The sequence below is a fragment of the Callionymus lyra genome, chromosome 13 (genome assembly GCF_982586985.1).
Source record: "Callionymus lyra chromosome 13, fCalLyr1.hap1.1, whole genome shotgun sequence".
In the NCBI taxonomy this organism is placed as follows: Eukaryota; Metazoa; Chordata; class Actinopteri; order Syngnathiformes; family Callionymidae; genus Callionymus; species Callionymus lyra.
In genome coordinates this window covers 21,396,187-21,413,973 of record NC_141830.1, presented here as the reverse complement: position 1 = coordinate 21,413,973, position 17,787 = coordinate 21,396,187, and the positions used below count along the sequence as shown (strand labels likewise).

Below are 17,787 nucleotides of genomic sequence, written 5' to 3'. Positions count from 1 at the left end.
ACGAGGTCTCTACTCTGCTGCAGTAGAGCTGCTTCCTGCAGCAGAGATGATGACAGGGTTTTACTCCCGGTACTTCCTTGTGCCAAGAAGTCCGTGGGTTGGAGACCCATACTGGACCTGAGCTATTTGAACAAATTCATAGCTACCCGCCCGTTTCGCATGTTGACGGTCAAGGAACTGCTCAAAGGTGTTAGTCCAGGAGATTGGATGACATCTATCGACCTGACTGACGCGTACTTTCACATCAAAAGTACTGGCTTTTTGCCTTCGAGAATCGTGTGTTTCAATACACTCGGCTCCTGTTCGGCTACACTCTGGCACCCATGACCTTCACCAAGTGTGTGGAGGCGGCACTGGAGCCATTAAGAGTGAGTGGGGTGAGGATCTTGACCTATCTGGATGACTGGTTGATCCTTGCCCGGTCAGAGGCAGAAAGTTACACTCACACACAGAAGGTGTTGAGCCATATTGCCACCCTGGGGTTCACGGTGAACCTCAGCAAGAGCGCTCTGACTCCAGTTCAACAGTTAGTTTACCAGGGGGTACTGTTGAACACGGAGGAGGGATACGCGCGCCTCCCGGACGTGCGTATCCAGCCCATTCTCCGACTTACAACACAGTTGCTGGAAGCTCGGCGTCATGTGACGACAGCAGGCACTGTTATGTCCCTCCTGGGGCTCACGGCAGCAGCTCACACAGTATTTCGGCTGTGCTTGCTGCATATGAGGGAGCTTCAGAGATGGTTTGGTTTCAAGCTAGACCTCAAGCGGGAACAGGGTCAAAAATTGCGCCTTCCCGCTCGGGTTTTGCAGGACATCCAGTTTTTGGGACTCTCTAGCCAACCTCAGACGGAGAGTTCCATTGGGTTGCGTCCTTCTTTACACTCAGGTGTTCACAGACGCTTCTCTGACAGGTTGAGGAGGCACCTCGGGTCAGGCCTACGCCAGAGGGTAGACCACTGTACAGTCACATAATCTGGCTAGAGCTAAAGGCAATTTACAACGTCCTGCTTCACCTCTCTCCCCTGTCACGGTCCGACGTCCTAGTGCTATCCGACAGCTCCACTGCCGTGGCGTACATTAATCGCCAAGGTGGAGCCAGATCCCCAGCCCTTCTGAGTGTGGCAAAGAAGTTTTGGCTGTGGGCAGACCGTCACTTGCCTTCTCTCAGAGCTCAGCATGTACCGGGCGAGCTCAACGCAGTAGTGGACAGACTGTCGGGTGGGGGCCGTCCACGACGAATGGGGTCTGTCCGAGGCAGTGTAGAGCCGAGATATGGTCTCGGTTCGGTCACCCGGTGGCAGACCTCTTTGCCAGCAAGGAGAACTTCAGATGTCCTCTCTGGTTCTCCCTCAGGGCATCGGATTGCCCCCACTAGGCATGGACGCTTTAGCCCACTTGAGTTGGCCGGCCGGACTACTGTTCACCTTCCCTCCTCCGCGGCTCCTCCTCCCCTTAGTTCGGAGGACGAGGCGGGAGAGGCTGAGGTTAATGCTGGTAGCGCCAGACTCCCTGGTGCGCATGACGGTCAGGGACCCGTGGGCCATCCCTTGGGCCCCCGCTGCCCTGGGGTGGCCTCTCAAAGTGTGGCTCCTGCACGGGACGAGCTGAGCGGGACTTTGGACACACGCTAGAGAACGCCCGGGCCCCGTCGACACGCAGGCTTTATGCCTCGAAGTGGAGGATTTTCTCCCACTGGTGTGCAGACAGGTCCTTGGACCCCAGCTCCTGTTTGGTCTCTGCTGTCCTGTCTTTCCTGCAACTTTTGCTGGATAGCAGACGGACTTGGCGACACTGAGCCTGTTCGCATCAGCCATAGCTACGAGGCATGTCGGGTTGAGGGTGCTTCGGCTCGCGCCCACCCTCTGGTGGCGCGTTTTTCTTACGGGGTGCCTGCAGGCTTCGACCTCCTGTAAGGCCTTCCAGCCCTCAGTGGGATCTCCAGTTTGTACTGGACTCTCTCACAGGCCCGACCTTCGAGCCTCTTGACCAAGTCCCACTGGATATCTTGTCTTTCAAGGTATCGCTCCTTGCCGTCCCTTGGGCCCCCCGCTGCCCTGGGCCGGCCTCTCAAAGTGTGGCTCCTGCACGGGACGAGCTGAGCGGGACTTTGGACCCGGGCGTTCCCCAGAGCAGGCTTTATGCCTCGAAGTGGGGGATTTTCTCCCGCTGGTGTGCAGACAGGTCCTTGGACCCCAGCTCCTGTTTGGTCTCTGCTGTCCTGTCTTTCCTGCAACTTTTGCTGGATAGCGGACGGACTTGGCGACACTGAGAGTGTTCGCATCAGTCATAGCAACAAGGCATGTCGGGTTGAGGGTGTTTCGGCTCGCGCCCACCCTCTGGTGGCGCCTTTGTCTTATGGGCTGCCGGCAGGCTTCGACCACCTGCAAGGCCTTCCAGCCTTCAGTGGGATCTCCAGTTTGTACTGGACTCTCTCACAGGCCCGACCTTCGAGCCTCTTGACCAAGTCCCACTGGATATCTTGTCTTCAAGGTATCGGTCCTTCTGACACTAACAACCACGAAGAGAGCGAGTGAGCTTGTGCTCTCTCCACTAGCCCTGAGTGTCTTTTCTTGGCGTCGAGGAGTCTTCGGTGTCATTGCTGCGGGTGGCTGTGTTAAGTAAGTAAGTAAGTAATATTTATTTATATAGCGCTTTTCGAGACCAGGGTCACAAAGCGCTTTAACAATCAAAACAATACTCAAAACAGTACATACTTCAAAGATCAAGACAACACCGAGAACAACACAGGAGTTCGAGAAATTCAAGGAAAAGCCTGAACAAATAGAAACGTCTTAAGATGTTTCTTAAAGGAGTCAGTAGACTCCATCAAGTGCAAAGAGAGAGGAAGATTCGGGTTGAGGGTGCTTCGGCTCGCGCCCACCCTCTGGGGGCGCGTTTTTCTTACGGGGTGCCTGCAGGCTTCGACCTCCTGCAAGGCCTTCCAGCCCTCAGTGGGATCTCCAGTTTGTACTGGACTCTCTCACAGGCCCGACCTTCGAGCCTCTTGACCAAGTCCCACTGGATATCTTGTCTTTCAAGGTATCGCTCCTTGCCGTCCCTTGGGCCCCCCGCTGCCCTGGGCCGGCCTCTCAAAGTGTGGCTCCTGCACGGGACGAGCTGAGCGGGACTTTGGACCCGGGCGTTCCCCAGAGCAGGCTTTATGCCTCGAAGTGGGGGATTTTCTCCCGCTGGTGTGCAGACAGGTCCTTGGACCCCAGCTCCTGTTTGGTCTCTGCTGTCCTGTCTTTCCTGCAACTTTTGCTGGATAGCGGACGGACTTGGCGACACTGAGAGTGTTCGCATCAGTCATAGCAACAAGGCATGTCGGGTTGAGGGTGTTTCGGCTCGCGCCCACCCTCTGGTGGCGCCTTTGTCTTATGGGCTGCCGGCAGGCTTCGACCACCTGCAAGGCCTTCCAGCCTTCAGTGGGATCTCCAGTTTGTACTGGACTCTCTCACAGGCCCGACCTTCGAGCCTCTTGACCAAGTCCCACTGGATATCTTGTCTTCAAGGTATCGGTCCTTCTGACACTAACAACCACGAAGAGAGCGAGTGAGCTTGTGCTCTCTCCACTAGCCCTGAGTGTCTTTTCTTGGCGTCGAGGAGTCTTCGGTGTCATTGCTGCGGGTGGCTGTGTTAAGTAAGTAAGTAAGTAATATTTATTTATATAGCGCTTTTCGAGACCAGGGTCACAAAGCGCTTTAACAATCAAAACAATACTCAAAACAGTACATACTTCAAAGATCAAGACAACACCGAGAACAACACAGGAGTTCGAGAAATTCAAGGAAAAGCCTGAACAAATAGAAACGTCTTAAGATGTTTCTTAAAGGAGTCAGTAGACTCCATCAAGTGCAAAGAGAGAGGAAGATTCGGGTTGAGGGTGCTTCGGCTCGCGCCCACCCTCTGGTGGCGCGTTTTTCTTACGGGGTGCCTGCAGGCTTCGACCTCCTGCAAGGCCTTCCAGCCCTCAGTGGGATCTCCAGTTTGTACTGGACTCTCTCACAGGCCCGACCTTCGAGCCTCTTGACCAAGTCCCACTGGATATCTTGTCTTTCAAGGTATCGCTCCTTGCCGTCCCTTGGGCCCCCCGCTGCCCTGGGCCGGCCTCTCAAAGTGTGGCTCCTGCACGGGACGAGCTGAGCGGGACTTTGGACCCGGGCGTTCCCCAGAGCAGGCTTTATGCCTCGAAGTGGGGGATTTTCTCCCGCTGGTGTGCAGACAGGTCCTTGGACCCCAGCTCCTGTTTGGTCTCTGCTGTCCTGTCTTTCCTGCAACTTTTGCTGGATAGCGGACGGACTTGGCGACACTGAGAGTGTTCGCATCAGTCATAGCAACAAGGCATGTCGGGTTGAGGGTGTTTCGGCTCGCGCCCACCCTCTGGTGGCGCCTTTGTCTAATGGGCTGCCGGCAGGCTTCGACCACCTGCAAGGCCTTCCAGCCTTCAGTGGGATCTCCAGTTTGTACTGGACTCTCTCACAGGCCCGACCTTCGAGCCTCTTGACCAAGTCCCACTGGATATCTTGTCTTCAAGGTATCGGTCCTTCTGACACTAACAACCACGAAGAGAGCGAGTGAGCTTGTGCTCTCTCCACTAGCCCTGAGTGTCTTTTCTTGGCGTCGAGGAGTCTTCGGTGTCATTGCTGCGGGTGGCTGTGTTAAGTAAGTAAGTAAGTAATATTTATTTATATAGCGCTTTTCGAGACCAGGGTCACAAAGCGCTTTAACAATCAAAACAATACTCAAAACAGTACATACTTCAAAGATCAAGACAACACCGAGAACAACACAGGAGTTCGAGAAATTCAAGGAAAAGCCTGAACAAATAGAAACGTCTTAAGATGTTTCTTAAAGGAGTCAGTAGACTCCATCAAGTGCAAAGAGAGAGGAAGATTGTTCCAAAGCTTAGGAGCAACAGCCTGAAAAGATTTCTCTCCTCTGGTCCTGAGCCGTGTGCGTGGAACCATAAGTAGATTCTGATCCACAGACATCAGAGACCGAGCTGGGGTGTAAGGCTGGATCAGATCAGTGATGTAAGGAGGAGCCTGACCATGAATAGCTCTGAAAGTAAGAAAGTTGTGTTTAGGCGCTCTGATCATCATCATCAGAATCCTTTATTGTCCCGCGAGGGGAAATTCGTTTTAACAACAGCAAGAGCAATATACCAAAAAATAAAACACCCAGAAATAAAATATTAAAAAGAAAAGAAAAAATCTAAATAGAATAGAAAATAAATCTGCACTATATTATATACACAATCATATTTACAAAAATAACAAGAAAGGTGCAGTTAAATAATTATCTTGGTGTGTTCTTATTGTGGAGTCTGATGGCAGCAGGGAGGAAGGACCTGCGGTACCTCTCCCTCACACACCGGGGATGGAGCATCCTATCACTGATGGAGCTCCTCAATGCCCTCAGTGTGTGCTGGAGAGGGTGAGATAAGTTCTTCCTCATGGAGGCCAGCTTGCTCTGTATCCTCCTCCCAGTCACTTTCTCCACAGGATCCATGGGGCGCCCTAGGACGTAACCGGCCTTCTTAATAAGGCTGTCCAGTTTAGCCCTATCCTTTGCTGTCATGCTGCTCCCCCAGCAGACCACACCGTTGAAGATGGCATAGGCCACTACTGAGTCATAGAATGACTTCAGGAGTGGCCCCTGGACACCAAACGACCTCAACCTCCGGAGCAGGTAGATTGTACTCCGCCCTTTTTTTATAAAGAGCAGCAGTGTTATCCACCCAGTCCAGGCGGTTGTTGAGGTGAACACCCAGGAACTTGTAAGACGTGACAATCTCAATGTCCTGTCCCTGGATGTTCAGTGGTGAGGGGGAGATGGAGGGACACCGCCGGAAATCCACAATCAACTCCTTAGTTTTGCTGGAGTTGATCTGGAGGTGGTTTTCCAGGCACCAGTCAACAAAGTCCTGGACAAGTCCCCGGTACGACCCATCATCCCCGTCCTTAATGAGGCCGACGATGGCGGAGTCGTCCGAGAACTTTTGCAGGTGACTGGTGGGAGACAGGTGTTGGAAGTCTGCAGTGTACAGTGAAAAAAGGAACGGTGCCAACACTGTTCCCTGGGGGACCCCTACACTGCACAGTACAGTCTTCGAAACACCATCCCGGGTCCTCACGAACTGTGGACGGTTGGTGAGGTAGTCCACAATCCAGTCCGTGAGGTGAGTGTCCGCTCCAGACAGCTCAAGCTTGTCCCTCAGGATGTCTGACCTGATGGTATTGAAAGCACTGCTTAGATCCAGGAAAAGGATCCTCACAGTGCTTCCAGGCGACTCCAGGTGAGAAAGTGGTTGGTGGAGAAGGAAGATGATGGCGTCCTCCACGCCGATGTCAGGTTGGTAGGCAAACTGCAACGGATCCATGGAGGAGCGCACCAGAGGACTCAGGTAACTAAGGACGAGCCGCTCCAGAGCCTTCATTAGGTGGGATGTCAAGGCCACAGGTCTGTAGCAGCTGGGATCCTTAGGGTGCTGAGTCTTCGGCACCGGTACCACACAGGACGTCTTCCACAGTAGTGGAACTCTTCCCAGGGTCAAGCTCATGTTGAACAGAAGTCCAACAATTTCACATAGCTGGTCAGAGCACGTCTTGAGTACTTTGCCACCGATGCCGTCTGGTCCAGGGGCCTTTGTTGTCCTGGTTCTCCTGAGCTGATTTATCACCTGGAGAGGTGTGAGGGACAGGCTGGGGTGGGGGGGCATTGTCCCCTGTGGAGTCAGCGGGGGGGGCTGAAAAAATACAAGCTCGGGGGGGAGGAGAAGGTAAATGTAGAGGTGTGAATGGTGGAAGAGCAGGGGGGGAAGCCGACACCTCAAACCTTGAAAAATAACTGTTTAAGTTGTCAGCCCAATTCTGATCCCCCGCCGCTACAGAGAGCCTGGTCTGATGTCCGGATATGGATTTCAAACCTCTCCAGACATCTCTGGTGTCGTTATTGGCCAGACTCTCGTCCATCTTCCTCCTATACCTCTCCTTTCCCTCCCTGATCTTTCTTCTGAGCTCCTTCTGAACTGCCCTCAGATGCCCTATTCATCTGCCGCAGTAGATGCCGATGGGGTGAGGCGATCTCCTCCCAGAGGTTTTTTCATTGGGTGAGATCGGCCATTATCTGGGCCGACCAAGCAGCGGGTGGATCTGCTCCTAGCGGACTGAGGGCACATTCCACCTGTGGTGTGACAGCCTCAGTGGCTCTTCACTGGGTGTGGCAGCAGAGGACATCTGCTCAGCTGCTTCTTGGGCGTCCACGTCAACCTTTGCTAACGCCTATCTCCTCGACGTGACGGCGAGATTAGTAGCTCATACGGTTTTGAGCGCTGCTGTGCCCCCCTCGAGGCCCACGGCTCCAGTAGACTTGGATCCTGGGCTGGCAGGGCCCTAGCGATGCTGCTTCAGGAGCGGCGACCAGCTCGGGGTACATTTATCCCGTCAGGCTTCGCCTTGGGTTTAAACCAATAGCGAAGCCGTTAGAGTTATCTATCATAACCTCAGGTTCTACGAATTGGTGCGAAGCCCTCTAACCTCGTCGCCCAGCGGCCTCCCTTCTTGCTGAGTTTTCAGTTGGAGGAAGTGCGGCGGGTGTTTCCCGCCTTTATAGGAAGTGGACTGCCCCCTGCTGGGTGGCGAGTTCATTAAGCTTTCTCAGAGACGAGGCGGTGCCTCGGGGTAAACCAATAGTGAAGCCGTTAGAGGGCTTCACACCAATTTGTAGAACCTGTGGTTATGATAGATAACTCAGGGGTTTTCAGACGGTCTGGCATAGAATGGATATCTGAGCAGGTTCTTGTGCTCTTTCACTGATTGCTGGCAGGTTGTAATGAGGAGGGCCGGACTCCCAGGTTGGGAGGAGGAGTCGTGACAAAGACACTTGAAACTGCCAAGTAGCCATATTCTTGAATTATTATTATTTGTTCTATATATTTTCTTTTTAATTTTATTTTTGCCACATAAATTTTACCTTACCTTACCTTACCTTAAATATGAAGATGTTGTAAAGTTAAATTTGAATCAATCTTTTCATTCTCCAGGGTCTTGCCAGACCTCTACGGCCACCATTCTTGAGAGCGACAAATCGAGTCAACAAAACCTTCATTTTAAAGCCACCAAATATTGTTTTTACCTGCAAGCCTCATCCTTTTTTGCCAGCGTATGATTTGGAAGAGCGCCTCCTTTTGGAATCTAATCGCTGGCCTGAAACTCCCCCAATACAATCTAATTTCTCTTTTTATCAAACCAGTAATCCTCGTGGCAGCAACTTTCTTATTTTACCGAAAGATGGGGGGAAGCAGTGGCACGTCGGTGATCAGCTAAAGGTCATGATAAAAATGAAAGACTTCCAGAAGAATCCTAAAAAGACTGGAGGAGATTTCATAATTGCACGACTGCACAACCCACTTCTACATGCTGGTGTCACTGGACAAGTTGCGGACCATCTCAATGGATCCTACTCTGCTGTGTTTCCTTTACTCTGGATTGGAGAAGCAGCTGTTGAGGTAAGATTATATTTTTATTTTATGTTGATAAGTAAACTAAGATTCACTTTGTATTTTGTAGGTGACTTTGATTCACACCAGTGAAGCCATCACGGTGCTGCGCAGAGTAGCCAAACAATTTCCTGATAGAATTCGATTTTCAAGCATCTTCCAGAGTGGGAAAACGTTTGAAACAAGCACCTGTAATTTCTGTCTGCGTTCCACAAAGGAGGCAATATGCAACTTCACTAACATCCAGACAGGAGACCCGTGGTTCTGCTACAAACCGAAGAAGCTGGACTGTAACACCAGGACCAAACATTTCATGCAAAGGTTTTCGGCAAAATTTGGGCCCTACACAAAGCTCTTTCAGAGGTAAGCAGGTTTTCAATTTTTAAGTCCATTCTACCTCTGAAGATTTAACATGCAGTTTACGAATATGGTTAGAGCGCTCAGCAAGTCCCACTAGCCGGGGTGTGTCGTGGGGGAGAAGGTAACGCGTAGACGGTGAGTTGTAGGAGCATGTCTCTCCCAAATTCTCCCAATATGTCCTAGTGTCTGCCTGCAGGTGGCCTTGGGAGCTGGTCCGTTAGTGGAGCGTCATGTCGACGTGTCTTCCAAAGAGAAATCTGATAACTGGCCTCCAAGGCCAGACTGGAAGAGTTCAGATTGAGACTTGTTTTGGAACAGGTTGGAATTTTCCAAGGACCTTGAGTCTTTTCAGTGGCCTCTCTGACGCTTCCAAATGGCCAAATCATGCATCAAGCCAAGCTGTCTGCAAGATAGTACCTAATGAATGGACGAGGTCATGAACCGCAGTCAGCCGACCACTCTGAGCGAGAATGGCGTCCAGTTTCCAACCATGCTCCGTCAGCATTTCAGTCAGAGTCACGTCGACACGACGCTGTAGTGCATTCGAGAATCCAATCACTGGGTTGGTGGTGGAGGTCTTGTCCTGGGAGCACACAGGACATGCCCATACAAACGACCGGGTGTCCTCCTCCACTGTTGGACACCAGAATCTGCGTCTCAGAAAGGACAGGACACCAGATATCCACCAGCTCCAAAAGGCAGAAATCCAGTTAGTATAAATCCAAATAGGTAGATGTCATCCGCGTCCTCAACGGAAAGAACCAACAGCCACAAGATCCCACCACTTTCCACAGGAATCCACAATGTTTCAGCCGCGTGCGTTTCCGCAGGACATGTGGGCTCCCCATCGCCAGCTCTTCAGGTTGAAAAAATTGTATCCATTGTGTAGTGATTTATAGGCCTTATAAAAAGGTTTATTTTCAGAACATCTAAGTTCTGGTAGAAAATTGCCTCTAGGTAAGATTTACCTGAAGAAAGGGGGCACCATCCTTGGTTATAGTTCAAGGGAAACTATTACATTTACGTGAATAATAATTAATTAATTGGCCTAATTAATTAACTATGAAACACTAGTTTTAATCAATCTCATTTAACTGAAGTTTACTACTTTTGTCGTGATTATCTGTTCTTTATTTAGTAAGAGGCTCTTAAATTGACCGTTATTACACCAGAATAGAGACGCGTACAACGACGTGACGTTTTATAGATTTATTTAAAAAGGAATGAATAATGAATGACAAAAATGAGTATGTTATGGTAAGTTTCGGACCCGAGAATAAAACGGAAACGGGAAAAGAATCGTGTACGAAATAATACTAGACTACCCGCATATTAAACAACCCAGACACAAATCAATTTGTTCAAGATGAAGAGATCAGCTTCTTACTTGACGGTAGATGTTGATTGGCGGTTTAGGCAGCAGCTGGAGACCAGATGAAGGTGGCAAGCGGGTGGATGACGGAGTTGGAGGATGAGGATGAAGGAGAGGATGATGAGGAAGACAGTCAGGAACGAGGGAATCAAAGTTCTTTCGACGAGGGGGCCACGCGGTCCAATGAATCACAGTGTCGGCTTCCTGGTTGTAGACACCTCACGTGAACGCGCTGAACGCCTGGAATGTTCACTTCGCTGAGTGAAAGTCTTTTAGGTCAGGAACACTTTCTTCTTACGGGAGGTAAGGATGATTCACGGGCTGTTGCTTCTTGATGGAGATTCGCAGTCTGGGAGACGTGCTGCGAATATTGGAATAATCTGACCGGTCTGGTCAAGATTATCAAGAAACTCATGGAACTTTGCGGAGTCTGGAAGGATGCTGGAAGCGGGTCCTTCAGTGCGGTCCTCAGTTTGGACTTGCAGGAGTTCGTCAGGAGGCCGTAGATCGTCTTGAAGGCAGTTGGTGATGAACCAGTTTATGACGCGGGAGCTGATAAACTCTGATGTTACGAGGTACGCTCTGTTTTTCGGAACAACACACATTCTCTAAGTTGAACACAGTTCTTATGTTGAAACTTAGTGATCGTAAAAAGGGGCAAACCCTTATGATTGGTTGACGTTTCTTCGGCGGGAAAAGGGTCCTTCCAGACTGACACCCCCTCCTCCTCCTTCTCACCTCTCCAATTGTCTTTTCTTCTCATCACACAAGAAAAATCATATGTACATTAAAAATGCTTTAAAATGATTTGTTCTTTCTAGATTCTTTTCCCACGGAGCGCGAACATTCAAATAACACCAAACATGACCAATGAAGAACACGTATTACAAAATGGTTTTGATAATGATTAATTCAATTCTTATATTTCATCTGTGATTACTTTCTTCATTTTGATAACTTCAAACACCTTGCACGTAGCTCCGTTCACTTACAAGTATATTTCTTTAAGCAGGTAATACACATTTCAATGAATATTATCCAAGACCCACACACACACACATTTTGCCTATGAAGACATCTGTTATCACTTTCAATGTTGGTTCGCCAATCTTCACCAACTCTGCGTCTGCAGGAAGCCATAAAAGTTCTTATCTGATCTTGGTTGGTCAGAATCTCACATGGAGTGTTGAACTCCTCGTTCACTGAAGGTTTAGCTTGACCGTTTGTTGTTTGGACTTTATTGCCCTGAAATATCGCTCCTCTGCTGTGATTACTCACTCGAAGTTGTGAAATGCTAATTCCACCTGGTGTGGGGTTTTCTTATCATCGGAAGAATGTTGACACAGATCCTGATGAGTGGGGGAGCATCCACAGATGTTTTCCAATGAAGATAAGTTCATTAAAATTGCATTCAGAGACCAACTGACCAGATCCATAGTTAATTTAGGTTTAGGAAGAAATGTTGAGTCTCTGACAGATAAGACAGGACAAGTGCAGTAGGGAGAGCAACCGCCTTCGTGGAGAGCTGAAGAGAGAAATAAAGAGTGATGTAGTAAGCTATAAGTTCCTAAATTCTTGTTTCTTTCTCAGTAAAATCAACATGAAGGTCTTCATTCCACCCATGGGAGTCCAGAGCATCAACGTCCTGCCTGCGATCAAAGGTAACCACACTTTTATCGATCAATCACAATTATTTTAAATATTATTTTCCTTCTGTTGACACAGGTGTGGGAATGCGTCCTGATATTAGCCAGCCTGGTTACTACTTCCAAGGTGTGTGGAATTCTTTGAGCAGCGCCCCAGTAAGGCAGTTTAACGCTCCCGCAGACATCAGTGAATGTCTGCAAAATAAAATAATCCACCTGTATGGAGACTCCACCATCAAGCAGTGGTACCTGTTTTTAACTGGAACTGTACCAGGTGATTTTTTAAAAATATCTTTCTTTCTAGTTTTCAAATCTGTAGCTTGTTGGCCTTTTTGAAATAAATCATAATAAATTACATTGTTTCTGTTCTATTCATAGACTTAAAGCGATTTGACTTCAACAGCCTCAGCAACATTGGACCTTTCATGGCTATTGATGATGCAAGAAAAACTATAGTCAGGTACCGGTACCACGGTTACTCCGTCGAACAATTACCGCCTCCACTTCCTGTCGGTGAGCTTCGCTACGTTGCTAATGAACTGGACAAACTGGCCGGAGGAGCCAAAATGGTTGTGGTCATCGGCGTCTGGGCTCACCTCGCCTCGTTCCCAATTGAGTTTTACATCCGACGGCTTCAAGGCATCCGTGATTCTGTGATCCAACTGCTGAACAGAGCTCCAGCCACCTTGGTTGTTATCAGGACGCCAAACCTCAGGAAGTTAGGCACTAGCGTTGCGTGGAGCAACAGCGACTTTTCGTCGATGGAGCAGAACAGGATCCTCAGGGCTATCTTCAAAGGGGTCAATGTCAGCTTGGTGGACGCCTGGGAGATGACTTTGGCTCACTCTCTTCCCCATGATCTTCACCCTCAAGCTCCCATCATAAAGAACATGATGAATGTCCTCTTGTCTTACATTTGCCCAGGAATTAAGAGCTAGAAGTTCTTTTTCTGAAGCTTATTCCATTCCTTCTGGTGTATATCCTAGTTTGAGTGAGCTGTGACTACACTCAACCTGTAATGACTCGGGTGGTGAGTGTTTCTGTCTTTTTGTGTTGGGGTTGAGTTTTTTTTCCAAGATCTGTTTAAATGTAAATGCAACAGTTCTACTTCATTGGTGCTCCACCCTCTAACGGCTTCGCTATTGGTTTACCCCGAGGCACCGCCTCGTCTCTGAGAAAGCTTAATGAACTCGCCACCCAGCAGGGGGCAGTCCACTTCCTATAAAGGCGGGAAACACCCGACGCACTTCCTCCTTTACAACTCAGCAAGAAAGCTCTTGACAGTGGAATGTAATGATGGCGATGAATATTGAAGTGAACAATGTGTGCACGAAGACTCCCTGAAGAGGAGACACACGTCTGCTTCGTCGGGAAGCGTTCGAGGCTTGTCGACCCACGCCCCCTCAGAGATCATGATTATGATCAAGACAGGTTAATGCCATGTTATTTAAGAAATACAAACAACATGGCAGTCCTGTGCGGTGCACTCGACAAGCTCATGTTCCAACGTGTTGGGCCCTGATGAGTCGAGCTGAGTCGTCCCTCGATCATGAACAGACGTCGAAGATGAGGACGACTGGCTCGCTGCATGGAGTCGGCCATGAGGTATGCGAGAGCGATCAGGTAAGTATCTCTTGCAGGCCACATGGCCCTCCTGCAGTGCACTCGACGGGTTCACTTGAATAAGTGTTAGTGCGCATGTGTTTCCGCCTGTGAGTGTGACGTATTCACAGGCGTCATTAGAAACTTTCGCCGCTAATGCTAAGCTAACATGCTCTGCCGTTCATAGACGGCGTGAGTTTCCTCTCAGAACACAGTTCGAAGGAGGTTTTAAACCCCTTCGTCCGGGTCATGCCGAGACTGTAATAACGGAGTCTGTCCACACGAATGAGGGGCAGACTCCAGCCACATGTGTTTTATTTACAGAAGCGCAGAGGTCCGCGAGACCTACCGAGTCAGCTGTGTTTACTTCCGCGTCAACCAGCGCTCGTGCCCGACAGAGCTTGACAGCTGAGGTGAGTGGAACTGGTCCGGACATGTCTGTTGACCGGAGGTTGTTCCTTTCCCCACAGCGCTGTCAACAAGCACTGGCACCGTGGAGGACGTCACGTATGGCGGCGGAAAAGAGGAAACGCCATGGAACTGACGCAACATGGTGCTTTTACGCGCAAGTTTTTTCGCCGTTCTGAGACCAGGCGAGGGCAAGGCGCTTCCGCCCCTTCTGGTCGATCAACTGGAGAGGTGCTTGGCGGTCGGATCTCACGAGTGATGAGCAGGTCAGGACCGCCAGCGGAGCTTGAGAATGTACTGGACTTGGTGAGTGATGCGGTGCCGACGCGTGCGCGACCTATTCTGAACTCACATCAGCTCCGGTTTAATTCTCCAGCACATTCCTCCACATCGCGGGTTTTGTCAGTTGAGCCACACTAAGAACTGCTCAGGGAGTTGGGAAGACTTCCGGGGGGGAAAGGGAACACGCACGACACGCATCTGAGGTTTCTCACGCGCCCTTGCGCGTTTCTCACACAGAGCCGGATTTTATGTATGAGAGCGGGGGTTCTAGTGAATCCAACTCGAGTACATGCTCTGTTGATTCAAGAGATAGAGAAGCGGCTTGTTTGATGCCCTTTCGTCTAAGGCCTGCTCTTGGACGTTCGCGGGGGCGGGCCGGAGGACAACCCAGAGTTCGCCAGGGCTGCGGTTCTGCAGGAAATTATTCGGCTTGGAGTCGCCTGGTTTTACTTCATTCCAAATGGCTGGGTGGAGTAATCAGGCGGGGCTATGCGCTACAATTTGCCCGTCAACCCCCGCGTTTTTCAGGGATTCTCTGGACTCGCGTGGCGGAGCAGGAGAAATTATCCTGTTTGAGAAACGAGGTGTCTACTCTGCGGCAGAAGGAGGTCGTAGAACTGGTTCCTGCAGCCGAGAGGATGACAGGGTTTTATTCCCGGTACTTCCTTGTGCCTCAGCTATTTGAACAAATTCATAGCTACCCGCCCGTTTCGCATGTTGACGGTCAAGAAATTGCTCTCAGGTGTAAGTCCAGGAGATTGGATGACATCTATCGACCTGACCGACGCGTACTTTCACATACCGATAGTCAAGAGACATCGAAAGTACTTGCGTTTCGCCCTTGAGGATCGTGTGTTTCAATACACTCGAGTCCCGTGCGGCTACACTCTGGCACCCAGGACCTTCACCAAGTGTGTGGAGGCGGCACTGGAGCCATTAAGAGTGAGTGGGGTAAGGATCTTGACCTATCTGGACGACTGGTTGATCCTTGCCAGGTCAGAGGCAGAAAGTTACGCTCACACACAGAAGGTGTTGAGCCATATTGCCACCCTGGGGTTCACGGTGAACCTCAGCAAGAGCGCTCTGACTCCAGTTCAACAGTTGGTTTACCTGGGGGTACTGTTGAACTCGGAGGAGGGATACGCGCGCCTCCCGGACGTGCGTATCCAGCCCATTCTCCGACTGACAACACAGTTGCTGGAAGCTCGGTGTCATGTGACAACAGCAGGCACTGTTATGTCCCTCCTGGGGCTCATGGCAGCAGCTCACACGGTAGTTCGGCTGGGCTTGCTGCATATGAAGGAGCTTCAGAGATGGTTTGGTCGTCTCAAGCTAGACCTCAAGTGGGAACGAGGTAGGAAAAAAGTGTGCCTTCCCGCTCGGGTTTTGCAGGACATCCAGTTTTGGAACTCTCTAGCCAACCTCAGATGGAGAGTTCCATTGGGTTGCGTCCTTCATTACACTCAGGTGTTCACAGACGCTTCTCTGACAGGTTGGGGAGGCACCTCGAGTCAGGCCTACGCCAGCGGGGTAGACCAGTGTACAGTCACATAAACTGGCTAGAGCTAAAGGCAATTACAATGTCCTGCTTCACCTCTCTCCCCAACTGTCACGGTCCGACGTCCTAGTGCTATCCGACAGCTCCACCGCCGTGGCGTACATAAATCGCCAAGGTGGAGCCAGATCCCCAGCCCTTCTGAGTGTGGCAAAGAAGATTTGGCTGTGGGCAGACCGTCACTTGCTTTCTCTCAGAGCTCAGCATGTACCGGGCGAGATGAACGCAGTAGCGGACAGACTGTCGGGTGGGGGCCGTCCACGACAAATGGGGTCTGTCTGAGGTAGTGGAGAGCCGAGATATGGTCTCGGTTCGGTCACCCGGTGGCAGACCTCTTCGCCAGCAAGGAGAACTTCAGATGTCCTCTCTGGTTCTCCCTCAGGGCGTCGGATTGCCCCCATTAGGCTCGGACGCTTTAGCCCACTTGAGTGGCTGGCCGGACTACTGTTCGCCTTTCCTCCTCCACGGCTCCTCCTCCCCTTAGTTCGGAGGACGAGGCGGGAGGGGCTGAGGTTAACACTGGTAGCGCCAGACTCCCTGGTGCACATGACGGTCAGGGACCCGTAGGCCATCACTTAGGCCCCCGCTGCCCTGGGCCGGCCTCTCAAAGTGTGGCTCCTGCACGGGACGAGCTGAGCGGGACTTGGACCCGGGCGTTCTCCACACACTGGAGAATGCCCGGGCCTCGTCGACACGCAGGCTTATGCCTCGAAGTGGGGGATTTTCTCCCGCTGGTGTGCAGACAGGTCCTTGGACCCCAGCTCCTGTTTGGTCTCTGCTGTCCTGTCTTTCCTGCAACTTTTGCTGGATAGCGGACGGACTTGGCGTCACTGAGAGTGTTCGCATCAGCCATAGCTACGAGGCATGTCGGGTTGAGGGTGCTTCGGCTCGCGCCCACCCTCTGGTGGCGCGTTTTTCTTACGAGGTGCCTGCAGGCTTCGACCTCCTGCAAGGCCTTCCAGCCCTCAGTGGGATCTCCAGTTTGTACTGGACTCTGAAGCCTCATTATATTTCTGTCAATCTGTTTGCATAACCTTATCACCTGTATTTGTTCGGGTGACACGTGCTGAGTGTTCTATTCAATAAAGGTCAAGCCCGAACACTCAGGAAACGTGTCAATAACTTCTGTCTGTAACTTTCACCCCATGAGCCAGACATAACACCAACTGGATGTTACCTTATAAGGACTTGTGTGCAACAGTAGACAACGGCCTTGTAAGAAAATATGCGCATGTTTTCACAACAGTAGATAACGGCCTTGTAAGAATATATGCGCGTGTTTTCACACTCGTAACTCAGAGCTCTGCGCACCTCTCGTTGTTATACATCTTGTGTAACTTCTTAATAAACCTTTTTGCCTGACTTCACGGACCGGACTCTGTCTCTCTACCCATCCAACGAATCTGCTCGACTACTTCAATTGGCGTCACGAACAGGATCCTTTGAGAGAGAGGGTTCGGAGGAGCCGGATCCCATTCCGGGGGAGGTGGACTCGAGGCGCCGAGTAAGATAAGGTAAAAAACCATCGAATTCATTTATTTTTAAATGAGTCTTTACCTCTCTCTGGGTGGGTAAAGGTTTTCCTATCTCCAAGGTCTGTCAAAATGTGTTAAGGTATTGAATGTATGTGATGAAAAGTGTCTAAAAGAAATTACTATATCCTCGTGTTGGAATAGTTGTGGAAATTTCTTGTGTTTTTGAAAAATACTACGTCCTCGTGTTGGAGTAGTGAGAATTATGAAATTACTATATCCTCGTGTTGGAATAGTTGTGAAAATTTCTTGTGTTTTTGAAAAATACTACGTCCTCGTGTTGGAGTAGTGAGAATTGTGAAATTACTATATCCTCGTGTTGGAATAGTTGTGAAAATTTCTTGTGTTTTTGAAAAATACTACGTCCTCGTGTTGGAGTAGTGAGAATTGTGAAATATTACTATATCCTCGTGTTGGAATAGTTGTGAAGACTTCTTGTGTTTTTGAAAATACTACGTCCTCGTGTTGGAGTAGTGGGAATACTATATCCTCGTGTTGGAATAGTGGTACAAGTGTTGTTTTAACAGG

General features: G+C 50.2%; 1 protein-coding gene across 4 annotated transcripts in view; it reads left to right on the top strand.

Annotated features, from left to right (window-relative positions):
* LOC148067757 (NXPE family member 3-like) overlaps positions 1–17,349 on the top strand; it is a 27,884-nt gene extending 10,535 nt beyond the window's left edge. The window contains exons 3-9 of one of the 4 annotated variants that reach the window (XR_015713248.1): positions 8,047–8,511; positions 8,573–8,865; positions 11,825–11,895; positions 11,960–12,154; positions 12,259–13,503; positions 13,807–13,895; positions 13,953–17,349. Coding sequence is in view for 1 of the 4 variants with exons in the window: in XM_087806566.1 (XP_087662692.1) it covers positions 8,047–8,511; positions 8,573–8,865; positions 11,825–11,895; positions 11,960–12,154; positions 12,259–12,818 (1,584 nt within the window). In the remaining 3 variants the exon portion in view is untranslated. Of the gene's footprint in view, positions 1–8,046; positions 8,512–8,572; positions 8,866–11,824; positions 11,896–11,959; positions 12,155–12,258 lie in introns of all 4 variants that reach the window. The other 3 variants (XR_015713247.1, XR_015713246.1, XM_087806566.1) reach the window with 3 other exon arrangements.
* Positions 17,350–17,787: the final 438 nt, after the last annotated feature.